Source organism: Falco biarmicus, chromosome 4, assembly GCF_023638135.1.
Source record: "Falco biarmicus isolate bFalBia1 chromosome 4, bFalBia1.pri, whole genome shotgun sequence".
Taxonomy (NCBI): Eukaryota; Metazoa; Chordata; class Aves; order Falconiformes; family Falconidae; genus Falco; species Falco biarmicus.
In genome coordinates, this window is record NC_079291.1 from 85289702 (window position 1) to 85307986 (window position 18285).

Genomic DNA, 18285 nt, shown 5'->3' on the forward strand with positions numbered 1-18285 from the left:
ACATGTCTTATTAACATTCAAATATAAATAAAGTTTGGGAGAGCATAACAGCCTTTTTATCAACATACCTAAATGAAGTGTTTAATCTCCCAGTGTTTTGGTATTAATGCGTTTTACTTTTGTTCCTTGCTAGATGCAATGGGTAGGGATTGCAGATTTTGAGAATGCATTCCACTTACTTGAAAAAATTGTGTTTGGCTATAAAATCTCCTCATTTTTTGATACTTTCTGGCAGAAGAAAAGAGGTCTGAGATGGCTGAGAGAGCTTAATAGTTACTCCAGGACAGATCACTAGGGGAAAAAGTGACTTCCAGTAGATAATGTGTCTGGATTATGCATGAGGGATCTCTTCCGCCTTCTGTCAGTTAGTGAAAGTGCCATATTGGATAACTCAGTGGACCCTTTTTTGTTCAGTTTCTTCAGAATGTTGAATTAGCTGTGCTCTACAGCATCGACTGTAAACACTGCAATACTCTAACCTAGCTTCTTAAGCATGGGTGTAGGTTTGTATCTGACAGTGCATGTAAGAATTGGGTTTTGCTTTTGATGTTGAGCCAGAATTTTTTTCTTGTAGAGCTACAGGTCTTTGTGTTCCAGATTTATCCTTTACAAAAAAATAAAAGCAGTATTGATAGCCTGTGTAGCATGAGAGCATTCAAGATGGAAAAAGGATCTCTTGACTGATGTACCACTATCCCTCTGATACAGGCAAGACACACTGGCAAATAAGGACATTCTTCCCTGTTCCCTTGCAGATATTTTCATCTCTAACAGTCCTTTAGAAACTGTGGAAAGTGAAATGGTGAAGCATAATAGTTTTTAATAAAATCCTTTCCCCCAAAGCTTTGCCTTAATGGCTTTGTTGGCCCTGAAGATCTCTGTGCTGTAAAGCTTGTATAATTCTAGGGAATACATTAAGCATGTGAATATTACTGAGTATTGATGCAAACATTTATAAAAGTATTAGTATGGTTTTGCTATCTAGACTCATAATCTGTAAATGGAAGCCAAGAGAGGTACTGTAAAGCTAAAGCAAAAATAAAGCTCCTCCCAACCTCCATCTTGTCAACAATATCTGATACTGGGGACAATTGGCTGTCTTCCAGCTTTAAGCCAGGGGCAATTAATGTTCAGATTATGAGCTATTAAGTATTTAATGTCAAAATACATAGAAATTTTTATTTATTTTGGAAAATATGTAAATTGTTTTATTTTGTGTTAAGGGAATGTTCTTACGTGGTGCTGAAACTAAACCTACTGAGGAGAGGAAGGAATGCAAGGTCAATATTTGAAGTATTTTGGAGTAGTTCCCTACCCCAATCTGTCTTTTTGTTGAAATACTGTCTTTATGCTAGATCAGTCACCCAATTTTGAAAACTTGTTCCTAGCCTTGTTTCATCTGCAGCTGCCAGTGACCACTTCCAATAGGATTCTGGATTTGTGGCTGCATGGGGAGAAGTAGGGTGTTCTTAATATAGACCTCTTAAGTCTGAACTATTATACTGTTTCAAGCCTTGGAGTGCATTTGTTGCAGTTTATTGGTCTTGATAAAGCCGTTCATGTACTCTCTTTTAAGTATTCTTTCAGCAGAGGCTTACACAGGAGTATTACTCTGTCGCTACACTGGAGGGGTCAGCGTGGCAGAACTGTAACCCACAGTCCCTGCTGTGTGGCAGACAGTTCAGAGTACCTGCAAGATGCTGTGGTTGGGCACCTTGGGCCTGCAGAAGCACTTGGGAGAGGGGGCAAGAGTGTAGGGACTCGGATTACTTTGTTCTTTCTCACTGTCTTGGGAGCAGGTTAGTGGTGTGGTCTTTAGCAGACCTATCTGGGTTGTCACAGTTGAGCTATGGCTGCTCGTGAAGTGAGCAGTGTAGTCTGCTGCAGCTGCTTGTGGCTGGGATGGTTGCAGAAGTTGGAAAAATTATGGAAAAATACTCTACCTAGAGGGAAGTGACTGACAAAGCCAATTCCTTGGCACCCCTGCCCCCCAGAAGATAGTGCGTTTGAATTAGTTTCAGCTTTGAAGGATCCCTGGAAAGTGCTTGGTCCTCTCCCTGGACTGCCTTCATCTTTTAAAACCAAGTTCACTAAAGCCCCACTTTTTAGATAGGTCCAGTCCTCTTATGCCTAAATGAGGACCTACCTTATTATTTGGCATTGTACACATGTCGTTTGCTTTAGCCATCTGCTGCCTTGGGTTTGGATTGCACTTAGAAATGTTGGCAGAGCAAGACTGGTGTGCGTTTTAATGTCCTGATTTCATTTACACAAATGCAGCAGAGTACGGAACAACGCAACGTGCACAGTGTGACCTGATTTTAGAGGGGCACTTTGCCTGGAGGTAGGCTGGTTGGCTGAGAAATCATATTTATTATACATACAGCCTATTTCATAAAAGATTGGTGAAAGATGGACTGAAAAGGGTTTTTATGGATCTTGTGAAATGCAGTCTGTTAACCTTACCTATAAAGATTTTTGGGAGCAATTTTCTTTAGCTGAAATAATGAGGTTTTATATTTCCAGTCATTATTCACATTAAGTTGACTCATTTAGAAGCAGTTCTGTGAAGCGTCAGCAAGTTTGTGTTCACTCATCTCTTTCAGCTTTGTCTCCCCTTTTGCTTGGAGTAGAAAATAATTCAGAGGAAATACTGATGTGGGTTTGACGCTATAGGAGATTCATAACACTACTGTCTTTAACATTATTTTTTTTTTTTTATAATCTGCTCTGCATCTTTGCAGGTTGGAATATATTTCTGGCCTTCGGCATATCATCCAGTAATGAGTCTAGATGAGCTGTATGGATAATTTCTGTAGTTTGAGTGCTGAAGAACGTGGTAGACTCCTGTGTTAGCTGTCAGATGTCACTTGACAACTTGAGTTAATCCTCTCATCATACTTTTTTCTGGTGTTCTAAGTAAAGGTGGGAGATGCCATTCATGTAACCCGGCTCCTATAGTTGCAATAAATTACCCAAGTCTATTAAGATGAGCATAGGGATCACCTGAGAGAAAAAATGCTCTTTAACCAAAATGAGCCTTAAGGATTTGTTCAGTATTAAATGAATTTCAAAAGTGCTGTCTGCTTCAGTGCAGTTAGAAAATCATGCAGTAAAGCTGATCAGCTCCACTGTGTCACTTTAATAGGTGCAATTAATTCTCTTCTTGTATTTGAAAGATCTCTTTAATTCCCAGTGGAAAGGTGGATTACACAATTCCAAGATTAAGCAGTTTGCACATGCTCTTTCATAATATGAGAGGTTAGTTTGGCTTTTTGAAGTACCCTATCTTTATTTGAATAGTCTTTCATTTGAAGACTAACAAATGGGATCTCCACTTGGTTCCCAAGTGAATTGCTGTCGGTTTGTATCATTCTAATTTTTTAAGTCAGCCTTGGTTTTGCTTATCTTTTGTAGGTGTACCAGTTGAGTGAGGAGGCAACTTTTCTTTCTGAACAAATTGACTAAGAACTGAATTTAATTCTTAAGAATGCCACCTGCTGGGGCTTATTTTCCATGGTGCTCTGTGCCATCACATGGTCTAGAGTGACATTTTAAAAAAATCCCCAAACCAACAAACAACAACCCTAAAAAACACCACCAGCAACAAAAAAGACCCACCCAAAACCAACTCAAAAACCCAAACAGATGCTTCTGAATGAAAATACCCAGTCTGATTTATACTGGGACTGATTTTTATCATTAATGTAGGCAAGGACTCTGCTTTCTAGCTGTGCACTGTATATACACATCAACTCACTAACTTAACCAAACCTATAGACATCTACAGAGGGCTTTTAATATAGTTGAAATATAGTAGATTACCCATAGATATGTATCAAAGACGTCATAGCTGGTACTAGAGACAGATGGTGGAGCTGAATCCTGCTTTAGTGATTAACTGAGGTTGGAAATCATTTCCTTGCACTGCAGCTAGAGTCTTGATGAGAAGACAGCCCGGTGGCTTGTCTCCCTGCAGAAGCAGATACCCACGCAGTTGCTTCTGAGCAGCCTAGGCAGGCTGGGATCTCCAAATTCTCAAAGCAGCAACAAAGCAGGGCTTAGCAGGTCAGAATTGATCTATTGAGTCCCATCTTACATAAACATCTGAGTTAACTGTCATGTGCTGTGGGATAAGAGATTCTTTGTGTGGCGGCGATACTGTTACTAAGGCAATAACCTTTATGCTAGATCCTCGCAACTAAACATTAGTGCAGGATGGGGCCAATACAGAAGGGTAGTTATAATACTGCAGGAATTTAGGAGTGAAGGTGCTGGATAAAACATGTCAGATTACTACCAAGGACAGTGTTTAGAATTTCCCTTAATTCTTTTTCAAAAGATATGCTGGCAGCTATTTAATGTAGATGGTTTTATAACCACTGTGGAAGTTTAAATGTAAAATAGGAAAATTTTTTATCATTTTTTCTTTGTAGTGTGAGGCCCAAGGAAGAATGTAAAATTGGCCATTTTTTTTAAATTTTTTTTTTTTTTTTTTTTGTAAAAGGAGCTCTGAAGTGCCTTTAGAGTTAATAAAACAAAGTAGAATGAATTGCTGAAAAGCCTAAAAGTGAAAATCAATAAGCTATATCTGTGAGACCCCTTATTATCTGTGTTCAGATCCTGGAGCCACTGAATGCTGGTCTCTGTTGGGAGCTGTGAGGTAATGTAGCTCTCTGCCAAAGCAAGCCTGCGATTCCCCTGCGCGGCTGGGAGGCGAGGACCCACCGTGGGAGGGCGAGTGAGATGCTTGGAGCAGGATGCGGTCCCTGCTTCTTGCAGCTTTTGAGTGCAAAAAAGCTGCACGCTGTTAAAAGATGAAACTGATGAGCACTTTGAGTAAGCAGTTCTTCTTGTGGAAATGGGAGGAAAATCAACATTGAGTTAACCCATTTCACATCATCTTAAAGTCATTCTACTATCAGCTTCTAAGTTGTTATGGAATGTAGTTCTGTCAACAGAGATGGAAAAACTCGTATGCAGAAAGTACAGGAAATCACATTCTTTCTCACAATTGCAGTTCAAGAAACAGAAGACTGGAGGGTACCTGCTTGATCATAGCCCAGTTGCCATCTGTTCTCAGGTGACTGTGCTGGTGTCCCATATGTACGCTTATCCAGCTTGGTTTTTAAACCAGTTACGACTCTTTCCTTCTATAATTCCTGCTGGAAAGCTGCTTCTATTTGTCACTCAGCTTTACTCATGGTCAATTTCTACCGTCATTCGTTCTTGCCCCTTTATCTTAAATAGCTTTTCTCACTCCATAGTATTTGCAAGCCTGATGTATTTAGCAACCATAAACTGCTCAATCTTCCTTTGGTGAAGATAAACACGTAAAATATTCTCTGTGCTCAGAAGGGAAGTGTTTCTACATACATTCTGTTTTGAAATAGTCTGTTGTGGATTTGAATGACTAGAATTGGATTTGGTACGTCTGAATTCCATCTAATGCTTTGATGCAGTAGTGCTGATGTTAGCAATAGCTGGTTTAGGTTGGTGGCTGGGAGTTACCATGTACTAAAGAATGTTCTCTACATCTCTGTCACTTGCAATTGATGCTCCCAGTTAGTAGAAGGTGGTTGTCAAAGGAGATATTTTTCTTTCTCTGTATCATTCCATTTGCCTTTTCATGTTTTTTGTTTGGTTGTTTGTTTATATTCCTGTTTCTCCCTCTAGTTTAACAATGCTTCTTAGCATTATCTTTGCACCTTCCCATAACATCCTGCATTTGTTTATTACATACTTTTTCTTAAGATTGGTCTTGAAGCCAGTTCTTGAGAAACTGTTACTAAACTTCCTTGGTGGTAGGCAGCATGATGTAATCCCTTCAGCTGGTTTTGTACCATTTCAGTTCTTACACTACCCTCTGTTTAACAGTAACATGCTATTGAGCATCAAAAAATGCTGTGCTGAGTCCACATAAATTAACTTTACTGCTTTTCCTTTTAACTGTCAAATTGGAGAAGGATCTCCATTTTTCTGTCATGGGCTACCTTTTGGTAACTTTGTGTTGAGTTTTATCCTGTTTAAAATTTTCTTTATGTTCATATTTAAGAATATTCAAATTTTACAAGCATTTTAAGGTTGTATTTTCTGTGCTGTCAGACATCCTGTTATCTGATGCCCTGTTTATTCCTACTCATAAGTCTCTGATAGTCCATATAATGTATTGGAGGGCCTGTCTTGAGACTGTTGGAGCAAAAAGTACTCATGAAGCAGGCTTAATTTAGATAACTTATATGTGAAAGTTTGAAAAAGTAATAGAGTTGAAGTACAAGTAACATCTTTATGTGAAGTAAGGAGCTTGTCTGGTTGGCTTGAAAACTACAGGATCAGCACAACCTGGAAGAATTGTTCTGGGCAATTAATTTGTCCCTTTAGAAATGGAGTGGGATGGGATGTCACACTGGGTGTATGGTAGAAAGGGAGGTCATTCCTCATTTACGGAGTGTCACCTTTCTTCTGGCCTGCCAGGTGAGAGAGAAGGTTGCACTTTTTATTTCGTAATATCATTTTGGCCTAAAACTGAGGAAGAACAAGAACAAGTCTGGGAAATATTTGGAGGATGAACGTAGTGACTGAAATAGAGGTTTTTAAAATTACAGTTTGGCACTCTAGTTTTAACATGCCCAGCTGACCTATCAAGAAGGAACTTGATTTCTTTGAGCTTGACATGCTAGTTCAGACATATGGTTCCTCTTTATTAATATGTCAATATATATTTTGCCAAACTGATTTTCATTCCAACCATTAAATACAAACTTCCTTGCCAAAGGAAGACAAAATTTCTGTGTAAATGATGTGGATGGTAGAGAATTATTTGAGAGAGCAAGTGAGCACAAAAGTTGTTTAAATACTGTGTAGTTATACACCTGCTAGTGTTGTCCCATTGAGATGGGAATTTCTGCCTGCTACCGTAGTGAAAACATCAGTAAAAGAACATTTGTGTATTAGGAAACTGTGTATTCTAGCTGTTAAGCTGGACTGTTACTCGAGGAGGAGTAGGGCAGATTAGCAGCTAGTTCTCAGCTAATAGAGGCCTTCATCCAAAGGAAGACCAACCAACCACAAAACCCAAACAACCCTCTCAACCTATATACCAAACTTCTTTTAAACAGAGAATGGTAGAGTATTTTTTGTAAATTTGGAGTATGAATAGCTGTCTTGTTTGTCTCTGAGCCTGTTTAGCAGTTAAGAATAGTTCTTTATCTGTCCCATTAAGATGGTATTATTTTACAGAAAAGTGGGTGGTATCCAATTTTACCCTGGTATTGGCCAACTCCCAGCAAATCCTTGCCAACATTGGAAGATGTAAGAAATATCAACAAATATTTTCTTGAATGATTAATTCTGTAGTTTTTTAAATCAGTGTCCTGCCCCTCAAAACTCTGATATGCTGAGACATGGTACCCAGCATTTATTGGTAATACTTCTTGATATTACAACCACAGTGACACAGAAAGCCTTTGTTTTCCAGGAATGTTTTTCCTTTAAAGAATTGAACTGTCTTGCAGAGTTCTTCCTGCTTAATTGTTCTGGCTTGTTAACCTCAGCCTTGGTACAGGCTTTATCCTTGACAGTTGAGGGAGCTGATGGTGGTCAGCAAGTTGTTGACCTCTGGCTCCCAGGTAGCCCGTTGCTGGGCTTGGGGACCTTTGAGAATGGCTGTCTGAAAGTGGGGTGGTCTGGTCAGAGAAATAATGAAACCTATATCTTCTGGGGTTCTGGTGTGTTAAATTTGCTGATCTTTTTTTCTCCAACAGCTACGTCCCCTCGAGTTTCCTCGGAGCTCGAGCAGGCCCGGCCTCAGACAAGTGGGGAAGAGGAACTCCAACTGCAGCTTGCGCTGGCTATGAGCCGGGAAGTAGCAGAGCAGGTTAGTTCCTGTGTAGGTTTTCCAAAGTGTCCATGCTTTGATAGTTGAGACTACAATCCTGTTTGGTTGTTTTTTTTCTTTTCCAATGGCAGCTTGGCTTTGTTCCAGGTGGAACAGGGGGAGAGAAAAGCCATTTTGGAAGATACTTGTTTTATTTTTTTTGTTTAAATCTCTTTTTAAAGTAACTTCAGCCTCCGAGCTGTTGAGGCTAGTGGAAGATGACAATCACTTTGCAAGAAGACTTTGTGTGGGAGGATGTTAATCATCACATTACTGAAGATGTTTTCAGTTAGGAAGAACTGAAAACATTACTAGTCCTTAAAACCTTCATTAATGGGGACAGCATAAGAAATGTCAGTGAATTCTGATTGCAGTGAAATGGAATGATGTGTTCATTTGGTAAGACTGTCTGGAACAGAAGGGTGACCTGATGCAAAGTACTGGAATATGTAAAGAACCTGGTTTAAGTAACTTGGCTCCTAATCTATCACATGGGTTATGTTACTGTGATAATTCTTAGGAGGTTCGTTCTGAATCTGGAGTGAATGCTGTAGTGGTCGATAAGATTTACTGCATGTTAATATGGAACAAAGTTGTTGAATCTCAGCTATGAGTGAAAATTCAAGTCAGCAGTGTTGAGTATATGTAATATTTTAGAGGCTTCCTGTGACAACTTTAGCTAACTGCTGTATATTAAGCATTAGTATCCCTATGCTTGGAAGGGGAGACTATCACCCAGTAAACTTTGTCATTGTTGAGCAATAAAGTTAAAGAAAATAAAAATCAGAATCTTATTGATTGAAATGGCTTAAAAAAAAATCACAAGGGAAATACCAGCTGGGGGATTAGTCAACCTCTGAAAGATGATGCAAACAAAGATATTTAAAGTAGTTGAATGTACCACAAACATGGTAGTTTACAGATGTTTAAAACCTACATAATATACGTGGAGTTGGCTAGATTAATTCACTTAGCATTCTTTACAACAGTTGCATTGAGTGTGGAGGGAAGCTGAGAAAAGCCAGGAAAATTAAAGTTTAAATCACTACATACTTCAGTGGTGATGTGAATGCTTAAAAACGTTACAGTAATTTAGAGGTGGGATATTTACTTTGTCTTTAAGTTCGGTGGTGTTTCTAGCATTGTAACTGAATTTTGGAAAGAACATTTCATTTATAGCTTTCCCATTAGAAGTAAAACAACACGAGGGTAAATTTCAATCAGCAAAATAGATGTTACGGTGTTACAGGGTCAGCGTGCTCCTGACCTCTGTTTGAAGCAAGAATTACAAGAAAATTCCCCCCCCACACTTGTGCTATGTACAAGTTACAGCAAATAACCCTGGTAATCCCACTGTGCGTGCCTGTGGTGCACATCGCTCCTAGGGTGGCAGGGATTACTGCCCAGGCCTTCCCTGGCAGTGTCCTGCCAAGGGGGCTAGGACCTGGAGGGAGCAAGCAGCACAGTCTAGGCTAATGGTCTATATCAACAGTGTTGATTTCCTTTGCAGGAGGAGCGCCTCAGACGCGGAGATGATCTGAGATTACAGATGGCTCTGGAGGAGAGTCGCAGAGACACAATTAAAATTCCCAAAAAGAAGGAGGTAGTGCCTTCGACTAAGAAATTCCCGGTTATGCTGCCAAAAGCTGAAATACAGTAACACAAAATAGCTTAATAATGAGCTCTTTTATGCTTTTGGGTTTGCTTTGTTGTATAGCTTAAAGCTTCTTCCATGTGGGTTAAATTTCAAAATACTAGTCAATGCAGGTGTATAAAAGGAAAAAAATAATTGCTTCTTCACTCTCATGGGTTTTTACTTCAGACTGGTAATGCTCTTGATTAAAGCTCAGATTATTCCTGCCCTCAGCATACCACTTTGTTGGACCTAATGGATGCCCTGCCCTCGTCGGCACCGGCCCCGCAGAAAACGGAGCCTTGGGGACCTCCTGCTGTTGCAAACCAAACTGATCCCTGGGGAGGATCCACAGTTGCAGCTACTGCCTCTGACCCATGGCAATCATTTGGTAAGTATAAACTGCCAGAAGGAATGCTTCTTTAAAAGTTTTTGCTTTTTAATGTTGAGCTTTTCGAAGTTTCTCAAGGTACAATGTCATGCTTGATAACGATGGTGTGTTAGTCCAATTTGTTTGTTTCCCATACTCTAGAACTAACGTTCCTCTAACGCATTTCCAAGCAGAAACAAATGGAAATTGCACTCTTTTTAAGCAGCTGGGTTTTTGTATGTGCATTTTGAATCTTAAAGAGGAAAAGAGCGAAGCTTCTGTCATCTTTATACAGCAAAAAAATTTGTCTCAGCGGGAGCATACTCATGCTTTGACTGCTAGTTGTGTCCAGTGTCATGGATTTAGACTCTTGTCAGTACGTAAGAGTACTTAGGCACAAGGTGCTGTAGTTAAGAAGGCCATAGATCTGAATTACCGTGTCTTTAATTGCTCCTGGTGAAATATGATGTGTATACTGTCAGTACCAACTGGATTATTCTTTAAATGGAGATTTTTATACTGAACAAAATTGAGGTTCCTATTTTAAATACTTACTGTGTTCCATAAGCTTCTGATGCTAAATTAATGGAATCTATTTCTGAAGTGAAAGATCCAGTCCTTCACACATTAGAGAGCAATTAAACCCAGTTTTTTGCGTGTTTGTGTGTGTTTTGCTGCCTGTGTAGTGTGCTGTTTTATAGGTTAGCCAAGGTCTGTCCAAGGAGTTAATTCCTTTGCATAAGAAAGTTGATGATTCCTCACAGTACTTGTTAAACTTGCTATATCTGTGGAATTGGAGCTGGATCTAATTTTTGTTGGCTTTGGATTTTTTTCTTTTTGGAGGGACAGGGGGTTTCTGTGCAATGGAAGCTATTTCATGAGGACTAACAGCTTAGTTCTGCAAGTCTTGTTTCATGCTGGTGATTCTACAAGCTCTGCTATAAAGTGCTTTGAAGTCATTTGCATTAGCATTCAGCACGCCACTATAGAGATTCCTGATGAAAATTTTGAAGTTTAGTAATGAAATGCTGCTTCTTCCCCCCTGGTGGCATTAAAGGCACCTACATAGTTACTGGGCCAACTACAGTTCATTGTTCTAAGTGAAATCAGAAAAGCCCAAGTTTTTTTCTGTGGTTAAAAAACAAACAAAACCCACCTTCTTCAAATACCGTGCTCGATCTATCATCCTCTGACAAGATTTTTCTTGTATCAGTTGCAGCTGTAGCATTTCCTCTCATGGCTCCCAGCTTTATTAACGCCATAGAACAACCCCTTGTTCCAGCTTGCTGGTTACTTGGCTCCCAAGTAACTTGAGGGAGCTTGAAGATGTAAGATTTATGAATTGGACTGCTAATAAAAGAGTGGCTCATTAAACTGTATTTCTCAAATCCTGCATGTGTTTTGGCATTTCAGTAGAGATAATGGAAGCTACGGGAAGGTATCTTCCCAAGTGCTCTAATTCTGTGCACTCTTTTTTTATGAAAGAAAAGACTTTTCTTTTTTTTTTTTTTTTGAAAGCTTCCGTTTATGGGAATGCTGTCATTAGCATTTCTTGTGTGACATTGCTCGTAACTCAGCACTAAGGGTAGATAAAGGAAATGTAAGTACTGGTGTGGGAATAGTTGGACTTGCTATGAGAATTGCTATGAATAGCAATTGCTACAAATAGTTGGACTTCCTACGAGAATTCTTGCTTGGAGAATTTTAGCGTTGCCTCGTCTGAAGCTGTAGCAAGACCATGCTGCCTGTTGATGAAACAAAGACCACATTGCAAACTGGAATTTGTGCCACTGTGTATAGCATTGAATTATTTTTCAAGAAAATTGTGATGCTGGGGGGTTTGTATGTATTTTTAAAAAATAAAACAGTACTCATTTGTAACTTGAAACCCACATGGTGGTTAAAGATAATAGCTATGTACTACATGGGTAATTCTGTCCTACTCATGGATTATACAGCACTCCTTTAGTAACTAAGCCATGACTAGTTGGGAAGTTTCATTGGGATGGGGGAATGTGTTTGCATGTGCTATCTGACTTGAAGGTAATTGATCACCGCAGAGTTTTCAGGCTGTGCGTTTCAAGTACTGGGTTCCCATTCCTGCACTGTGGTGGGTGGGGGGCAGCGGGGATGAATGACATGGGAGCATAGCAAGACTGATACCTTCTGACAGAGGCCTGGCCCACTGCAAATCTGAAATGTAATTTGTTAAGCCAAAACAGTGTTATTTAATGGTGGAAGGAAGAAGTCATCACCTAAGCTGAAAAGCAACAAATTAGTAGGCTAAGGAGGAAGAAGAAAAAACTGGCAGGAAATTGTTATGTAGTGAGGCAAGTTTCTTTCTCTTTCCTTCTCCCTTTACTGCCTTAATTTTCTACTTCCCACTAGGAAGACCTAATCTTGTGCAGAACCTGGAGCAGTTTGGTAGCCTGAATTTGTAGGAATGAAGAGTTTTCAGCATCTTCCAATAAAAATGGGAATCCTGAACATAAAGGCATGAGGTTTAAAAGAAAAATACAGGAAGAGGTATTAGTGGACAGCTTAGATCTGTGCCAGGAGGAGTCTTACAAATGGGAATAAAAAGCACAACTAGCTCAGGGAAGCTGATTATATTTTTATAAAATGACAGTATGGTTAAAAGAGTTTGAAAAATATTCCCTTTGAATCTTACATATTTCTGTTCTTTGTCCAAGCCTTAATGTTGTGTATTTCATACCTTTTACATATAGACTTTTTAGAAACCTCCTTTCCCATGAGTTCATAAATTCACCCTGTGATTTAGGTCATCTTCAGTCAGATGTTGTCTATTGTGGTGGCAGCGTAAAAAAAGCAAGTTTTCTTGTTGGAACTGCAGATTTTTTTATTCAGCTTCAAATGGGAGATTTTATTAATTTCTTGCACAGAATTTACTTGTGCTTGTTGTTCAGTATGTAGGACAGAAATGCTGAGACATCAGTATTCCTAATATTGAACTGCTTCGCCTATTTATGTTTAGTATTAATTGGCAGTAATGGCTCATAAGAGAGATTAATCTCCAAGGAAGGGTTTCCAAAATGAAACTGTGCTGACTTGTATTCCTGTTGGCTTTATTTGCAGGTGCCAAACCAGCTGCTTCTGTCGACCCTTGGGCAGCACCAGCAGGATCCACAGCTCAGTCTCTGTCCAAAAATGTTGACCCTTGGGCCCCTGCTCAGCCATCTTCTACTGCAGCAAAATCATCTGTGGATCCTTGGGGACCAGCACCTGCAAACAAACCTCTGTCTACTTCTGGTGAGAAATGGTCTCATCCCATATCCATATTATTTGAGTAATGAAAGTGAAATTTCTTGCATTGCTTGGTTAAAAGAAGCTGTGTGCTGAACAATTTGCAGAACTGGTTGGTAAAATAATAAATGGGAGTTGTAATGGCTAGCAGCAAAAAGAACTTAAGATGTAATTATTCTGACTTGGAGCTCTGAATCCTTGTTACTTCTTCAGGCTCTGTCCCTTGTATGTTCTTTCATTGGTATGTGTGGATGCATGCTGAGCACTTACGGCTGCTGCTGCTGTTGGTTTTTAAATGGGTTTTATCTTTAATTAGACAAGGACTTAATTTCTGGAAATGAATGATACTGTAATTTTACCTTTCATCATGATAAATAGCTATGCAGATGGATGTCTCTGCACACATAGATTGACAGGTTGAACAGCTTCATGCTCTGAGGAGACTTTTAGAGGTGCAAATGTTAATTCAGACTGAGGGTGTGAAAGCTATCCCTAAGTCCTTGTGTAGCAAGATGCAGAAGGTGCTGATGTAATTGTCTATTCATGCTCTGTAACTAATGCAACCTTGATGAATCTTAATACCTGGTATTTTCATGTTGGCACCGTGGCTAAATGCATCCTAAATGCATTTTCTGCTAGTCATTCATTTCAGTGCATAATAAACAAAGGAATCTGAGTACTGCAAAAGGTTCTCTCATCAGCTTTTCACTGGGCAAAGGGCAATAACTAGATCATTATGAGAATGATTCTTGAACTATGGTGGGTCTTTGTTCTTGATAAGAAGTATTAGTGATGCACAATCTTCACTCATTCTCTTGGGATTTTGTCTTTTTGCCCTTTTTATGGAGCTAAGCGGTACTTCCATTTGCTTGAAATGTGGTGGAGGTTAAAACTAAATTAGAAAAACATTTCAACTAATTAAAAAAAACCAGCAAACTTTAAAGCTGTTCAGGATGGTGATTGCTGTTCATTTAGGTGTGGTTTTTCTTCCTCCATTTTGAGGTGAGTGTGTCCACGTTTTGAAAGTGTTAACTTTTTCATTGGTTGCAAGCTATGGGCAAGTTCTGGTGCTTTAGCTAACAGGGCCTTACTGTCTCTACATGGCATAGATAACCTTTTCTGTTGCATTACTCCTCCTTTTAACTTGGGAAGCGTAAGTCAAATCATTGCTTAAGTTGTAGCAATGCTAGATTTGTCCTTGGAACCGTATTCAGGAGTGTGTTTTACTTGAGGGCTGTTTAACACTTTATAGTTTAGGCTGTAAATTCGTTGCTGTTGTCTTTCTCTGCAGCAATATCTGCCTGCCTATAAGTCTCTCTAGTGCAGACACTCAGTAAAAACCCAGCATGCTAAGGTGTGCCTCGCATTGTGATTTAAAAGCACATTGCTCTGAATTAGTTGGCTAATACTGTAAGAAAGGACAGTTCTCTGATGTTATCCTTCTCCCTGGTCCTGGGTAAGAGTAGGAGCTGATCTGAACTGCTGCCCTGGATCCTGACAGAGCGGCTTCTTGGTAACGTGAATGGATTAGCAATTCCTTTCAGTAGGATCAGGTGTGTGATGCAACTGAAGATCTGTTAATGACAGGGCTGTCTTGTTGTTTTGAACAGGAAGTACATCTTTTGACCTCTTCAGTAATTTGAATGGTACAGTTAAAGATGATTTTTCTGAATTTGACACACTTCGAACTTCCAAAAAGCCAGGTATGAATCAAATTCTTAGCATGCGGACAGTTTGGGTGATAGTCTCAGCAACAAATGTCTCTACTCTTAAATTTTATTTTAAAAAAAATAAAAATTGACTTTCACAAAGGAAGAGACTAAAACTGGTGATGATGCAGCAGTAAAAGCTTGCTAGCATTTTGGCCTGTGCATGAACTTACAGGGAATAGGCCTTTTGCATTGTAGGCCATAGAATTTCACTCTGTAACCTTTTGCTGCATTGACCCAGAAATCTGTTTGACTTCTAAATTTACAGTATCCAGTGTGATTGTAGCATGGCTCATGCTCAGAGTGTCACACAGAACAATGTTAACTGAATTTGTCAAATGTGTAAATTCTAGTGTGTAACAATAGCAGGAAGATGAGAAAATACACTTCTATGAATGCTTTAATTTATCTTTTATTTGGTTGTTAGGCACTACAATAAAAATTGCCAGCCCTTAACATATAAGTGCTGTGTTCTTTCAGGATGGTTCTGCCTGAAAGAATGGTGACTAATTCAAAGCTGGGCTAGGCTTCTTTAACACAAAAGAGAGAACTGGGTGGAATTTAGCTAGGAAGGGTGCAGCAGTGGTGTAGTGCAAGGGCAGAAGCAAAGGTGTTTGAATATCTTTTCCTTGGAGACTCTTAGTCCCATCTGTTGCAGCATAGCTGTGAGAATATTTGTCAGGGCAAATCAGGTAGCACCTTCAGTAGAGCACTGCAACTCTTAACTGTAGCTTCTTCATACTCTTCTAAAGAACATTTATCTGCTTGCATGCTATAAGGGTGTAATGTGTACTGAAATGTATAAATCTGACTAATACAAACAATAGGTTTTAAAACGTTTCTCTTGTCAGAGGCTTCAGGGTTTCTTTGCTTGACTATGTAGATTAATGAGGTAAATTTTGTTTTTCTCTTTGTGTTGTTTCAGCTGAATCAGGTTCCACTTTGCCATCTCAGCATAGCGGTACCACAAGTCCTGATCTCTTTGATTCCCAGCACTCAAGCATGACATCAAGCAAACAAAGTGCAGCTCGGAAAACCCCTGAGTCTTTTTTGGGCCCCAATGCTGCTTTGGTAAACCTGGATTCACTGGTGTCTAAGCCACCGCAACCTGTTACTTCACTGAATCCATTCTTGGCACCAGGTCTGTTCCTGCACATTCCTTCAGTTTTCTGTTGTAGCTTTCCCTTCCTATAGGAAAACTCTGCATAACTCAGTCCTATTTGATTTAATGTCAGTTAGTTTGGCTTGTTTTTCTTGATTACTTCAGCCAACAGATCATGACTGTGAGCAGGAGGGCAAGGCATCGTGGTTTCAAGGCATACTGCGGGACCCTGAAAGCACAGAGTTTTTGCTCTTGCCTCTGCAGCTGATCTGCTGGCTGAGCTCTGTTCAAGCAGTTTCTCTTCCACTTTTACCCTTGCTCTCTCAAAATTATTTGTGTTAGAAGACTTTGGGTTATTAAAAATGACTGAGCTAAAGCTGACATTGCAAAACAGGTAAGATGTGAAGTTGGGCCACCAGAGAATCCCTTGGGAAGGTAATAGGTGGTAGGTTCCTGTGGAACCAGGTAGGAATTGTGCTTTTGCTTGTGCTGCAGCAGGCGCAGTAGCACCTCTGACTGCAGCCTGAGGTTCCAGATAGCAAACTGCAGTGTAATTTAGTGGGTTGTTAGTTAGGCTGTCTTTAGGCTAGCTTGACAAACTAGTTTTGATCAAAACCCACTCTCAATGTATTTTGGGGGGGGGGGGAAAGAAAAAAAAAAAAAAAAAGTAGGTTGTTACAGTTCTGTAAGTTGGCCTGTGTGATAAAGTGAGCTTGTACTTAGAGCAGCCATAGATAGTGACACTGAGCACATGGAAGATGTATGTATTTTCTAAAAGCTGTTTGTATGCACTGACATGTCTATGTGATACTAGCATGGGCAGATAAAGTGCTATTTCAGTATTTATTTTCTTCACTCTTCCAATGAAAAAAAAAAAAAAAGACGGTTTATTAAACTCCTTGGGTAGGAAAAAACCAGTAATTCTGGACAACCTTGGCAGTGTTTAGCAAGAGGAAGTCTGTGTATCTGCCATTACCGGTTACTACAAGAAGTTTATAAGGGGTCACTGGGCCATCCAAATAACACTATACATATATGGTAAAAGGAATTTGTAGTGTTGGCAGCAGTCCAGAGAACCTCAAACGCTGGGAAAGTTATTCTCTGATTTCTCTAGCACCGCTGTAATTCGGAAACAACTTGTTTACTTTACGAATTCTTGTCAAAACTCAGTGCCAGAAACATGTACAACTTCTAAATGGAGTTGACTGGATGAGATCTTGAAGCAAACGCACAAATCTGCAGTAGTCAGATTGCAGTAAAGGAGTACAGAGAGCCTGCAGTTCTCTTCTGCAATGCAAATTTAAAGTAGCATTTTAAAAAATATAAATTGGTGATCTGGATGTAACCAAATTTAGAACCTGGCTCTCCAGTGACCACTATCAGAACTGGAAACTGTTGGTCAGCAAAGGGATGTTTTGTGGCATTGGACAGGCTGGACTGATGGGCTGAGGCTGATTTGTATGAGGTTCAACAGGGCTCAGTGCCGGGTTCTGCATTTGGGTCACACCAGCCCCAGGCAGCGCGACAGGCTGGGGGCAGAGGGGCTGATGAGCTGCCTGGTGGGAAAGGACCTTGGGGTGCTGGTCAACAGCCGGCTGAACAGGAGCCAGCAGTGTGCCCAGGTAGCCAAGGTGGCCAGCAGCATCCTGGCTTGTGTCAGAAACAGCGTGGCCAGCAGGACCAGGGCAGTGCCCGTCCCCCTGTACTGGGGGCACTGGTGCGGCTGCCCCTTGAACCCTGGGTTCAAGTGTGGGGCCCCTCACTGGAAGAAAGACCTTGAGGGACTGGAGCATGTCCAGAGATGGGCAGGGGGCTGGGGAAGGGGCTGGAGTACAAGTCTTAGGAGGAGCAGCTGGGGGAACCAGGGCTGGTTTAGCCTGGAGAACCTTATCACTCTCTACAGCTGCCTGACAGGGGCTGTAGTGAGGTGGGGGTCGGTCTCTTCTCCCAAGTAATGAGTGATAGGACAAGAGGAAACGGCCTCAAGTTGCACTGGGGGAGTTAGGTTGGATACCAGGAAAAGATCTCTTCACTGAAAGGTTTGTCAAGCACTGGGACAGGCTGCCCAGGGAGGTGGTGGAGTCGTTGTCCCTGCAGGTAATAAAAACGTGTGTAGATGTGGTGCTTAGGGCTGTGGTTCAGGGGTGGGCTTGGCACTGCTGAGTTAGCGGTTGGACTCTGATCTGAAAGGTCTTTTCCAGCCTAAATGATTCAATGATTCTCTGATTGATAGGTTCAAGGAAACAGACTGTACTTGTGCACCAGTGCAGCCCCAGTTTGCTGAATGCGTCCACGCAGGTTTCTCTGCAGGGTGTTTTGGGGTTGGGAGCA

The 18285-nt window shown here is 40.5% G+C and overlaps 1 protein-coding gene across 4 annotated transcripts in view; it reads left to right on the top strand.

Annotated features, from left to right (window-relative positions):
• Positions 1 to 18285, top strand: part of EPN2 (epsin 2) — a 64573-nt gene that overhangs the window by 41634 nt on the left and 4654 nt on the right. For 3 of the 4 annotated variants that reach the window (XM_056334204.1, XM_056334203.1, XM_056334202.1), the window contains 6 exons: positions 7764 to 7876; positions 9387 to 9479; positions 9744 to 9900; positions 12976 to 13149; positions 14754 to 14846; positions 15778 to 15993. In XM_056334204.1, coding sequence (XP_056190179.1) covers positions 7764 to 7876; positions 9387 to 9479; positions 9744 to 9900; positions 12976 to 13149; positions 14754 to 14846; positions 15778 to 15993 — 846 coding nt within the window. The remainder of the gene's footprint in view (positions 1 to 7763; positions 7877 to 9386; positions 9480 to 9743; positions 9901 to 12975; positions 13150 to 14753; positions 14847 to 15777; positions 15994 to 18285) is intronic. The other variant, XM_056334205.1, reaches the window with a different exon arrangement.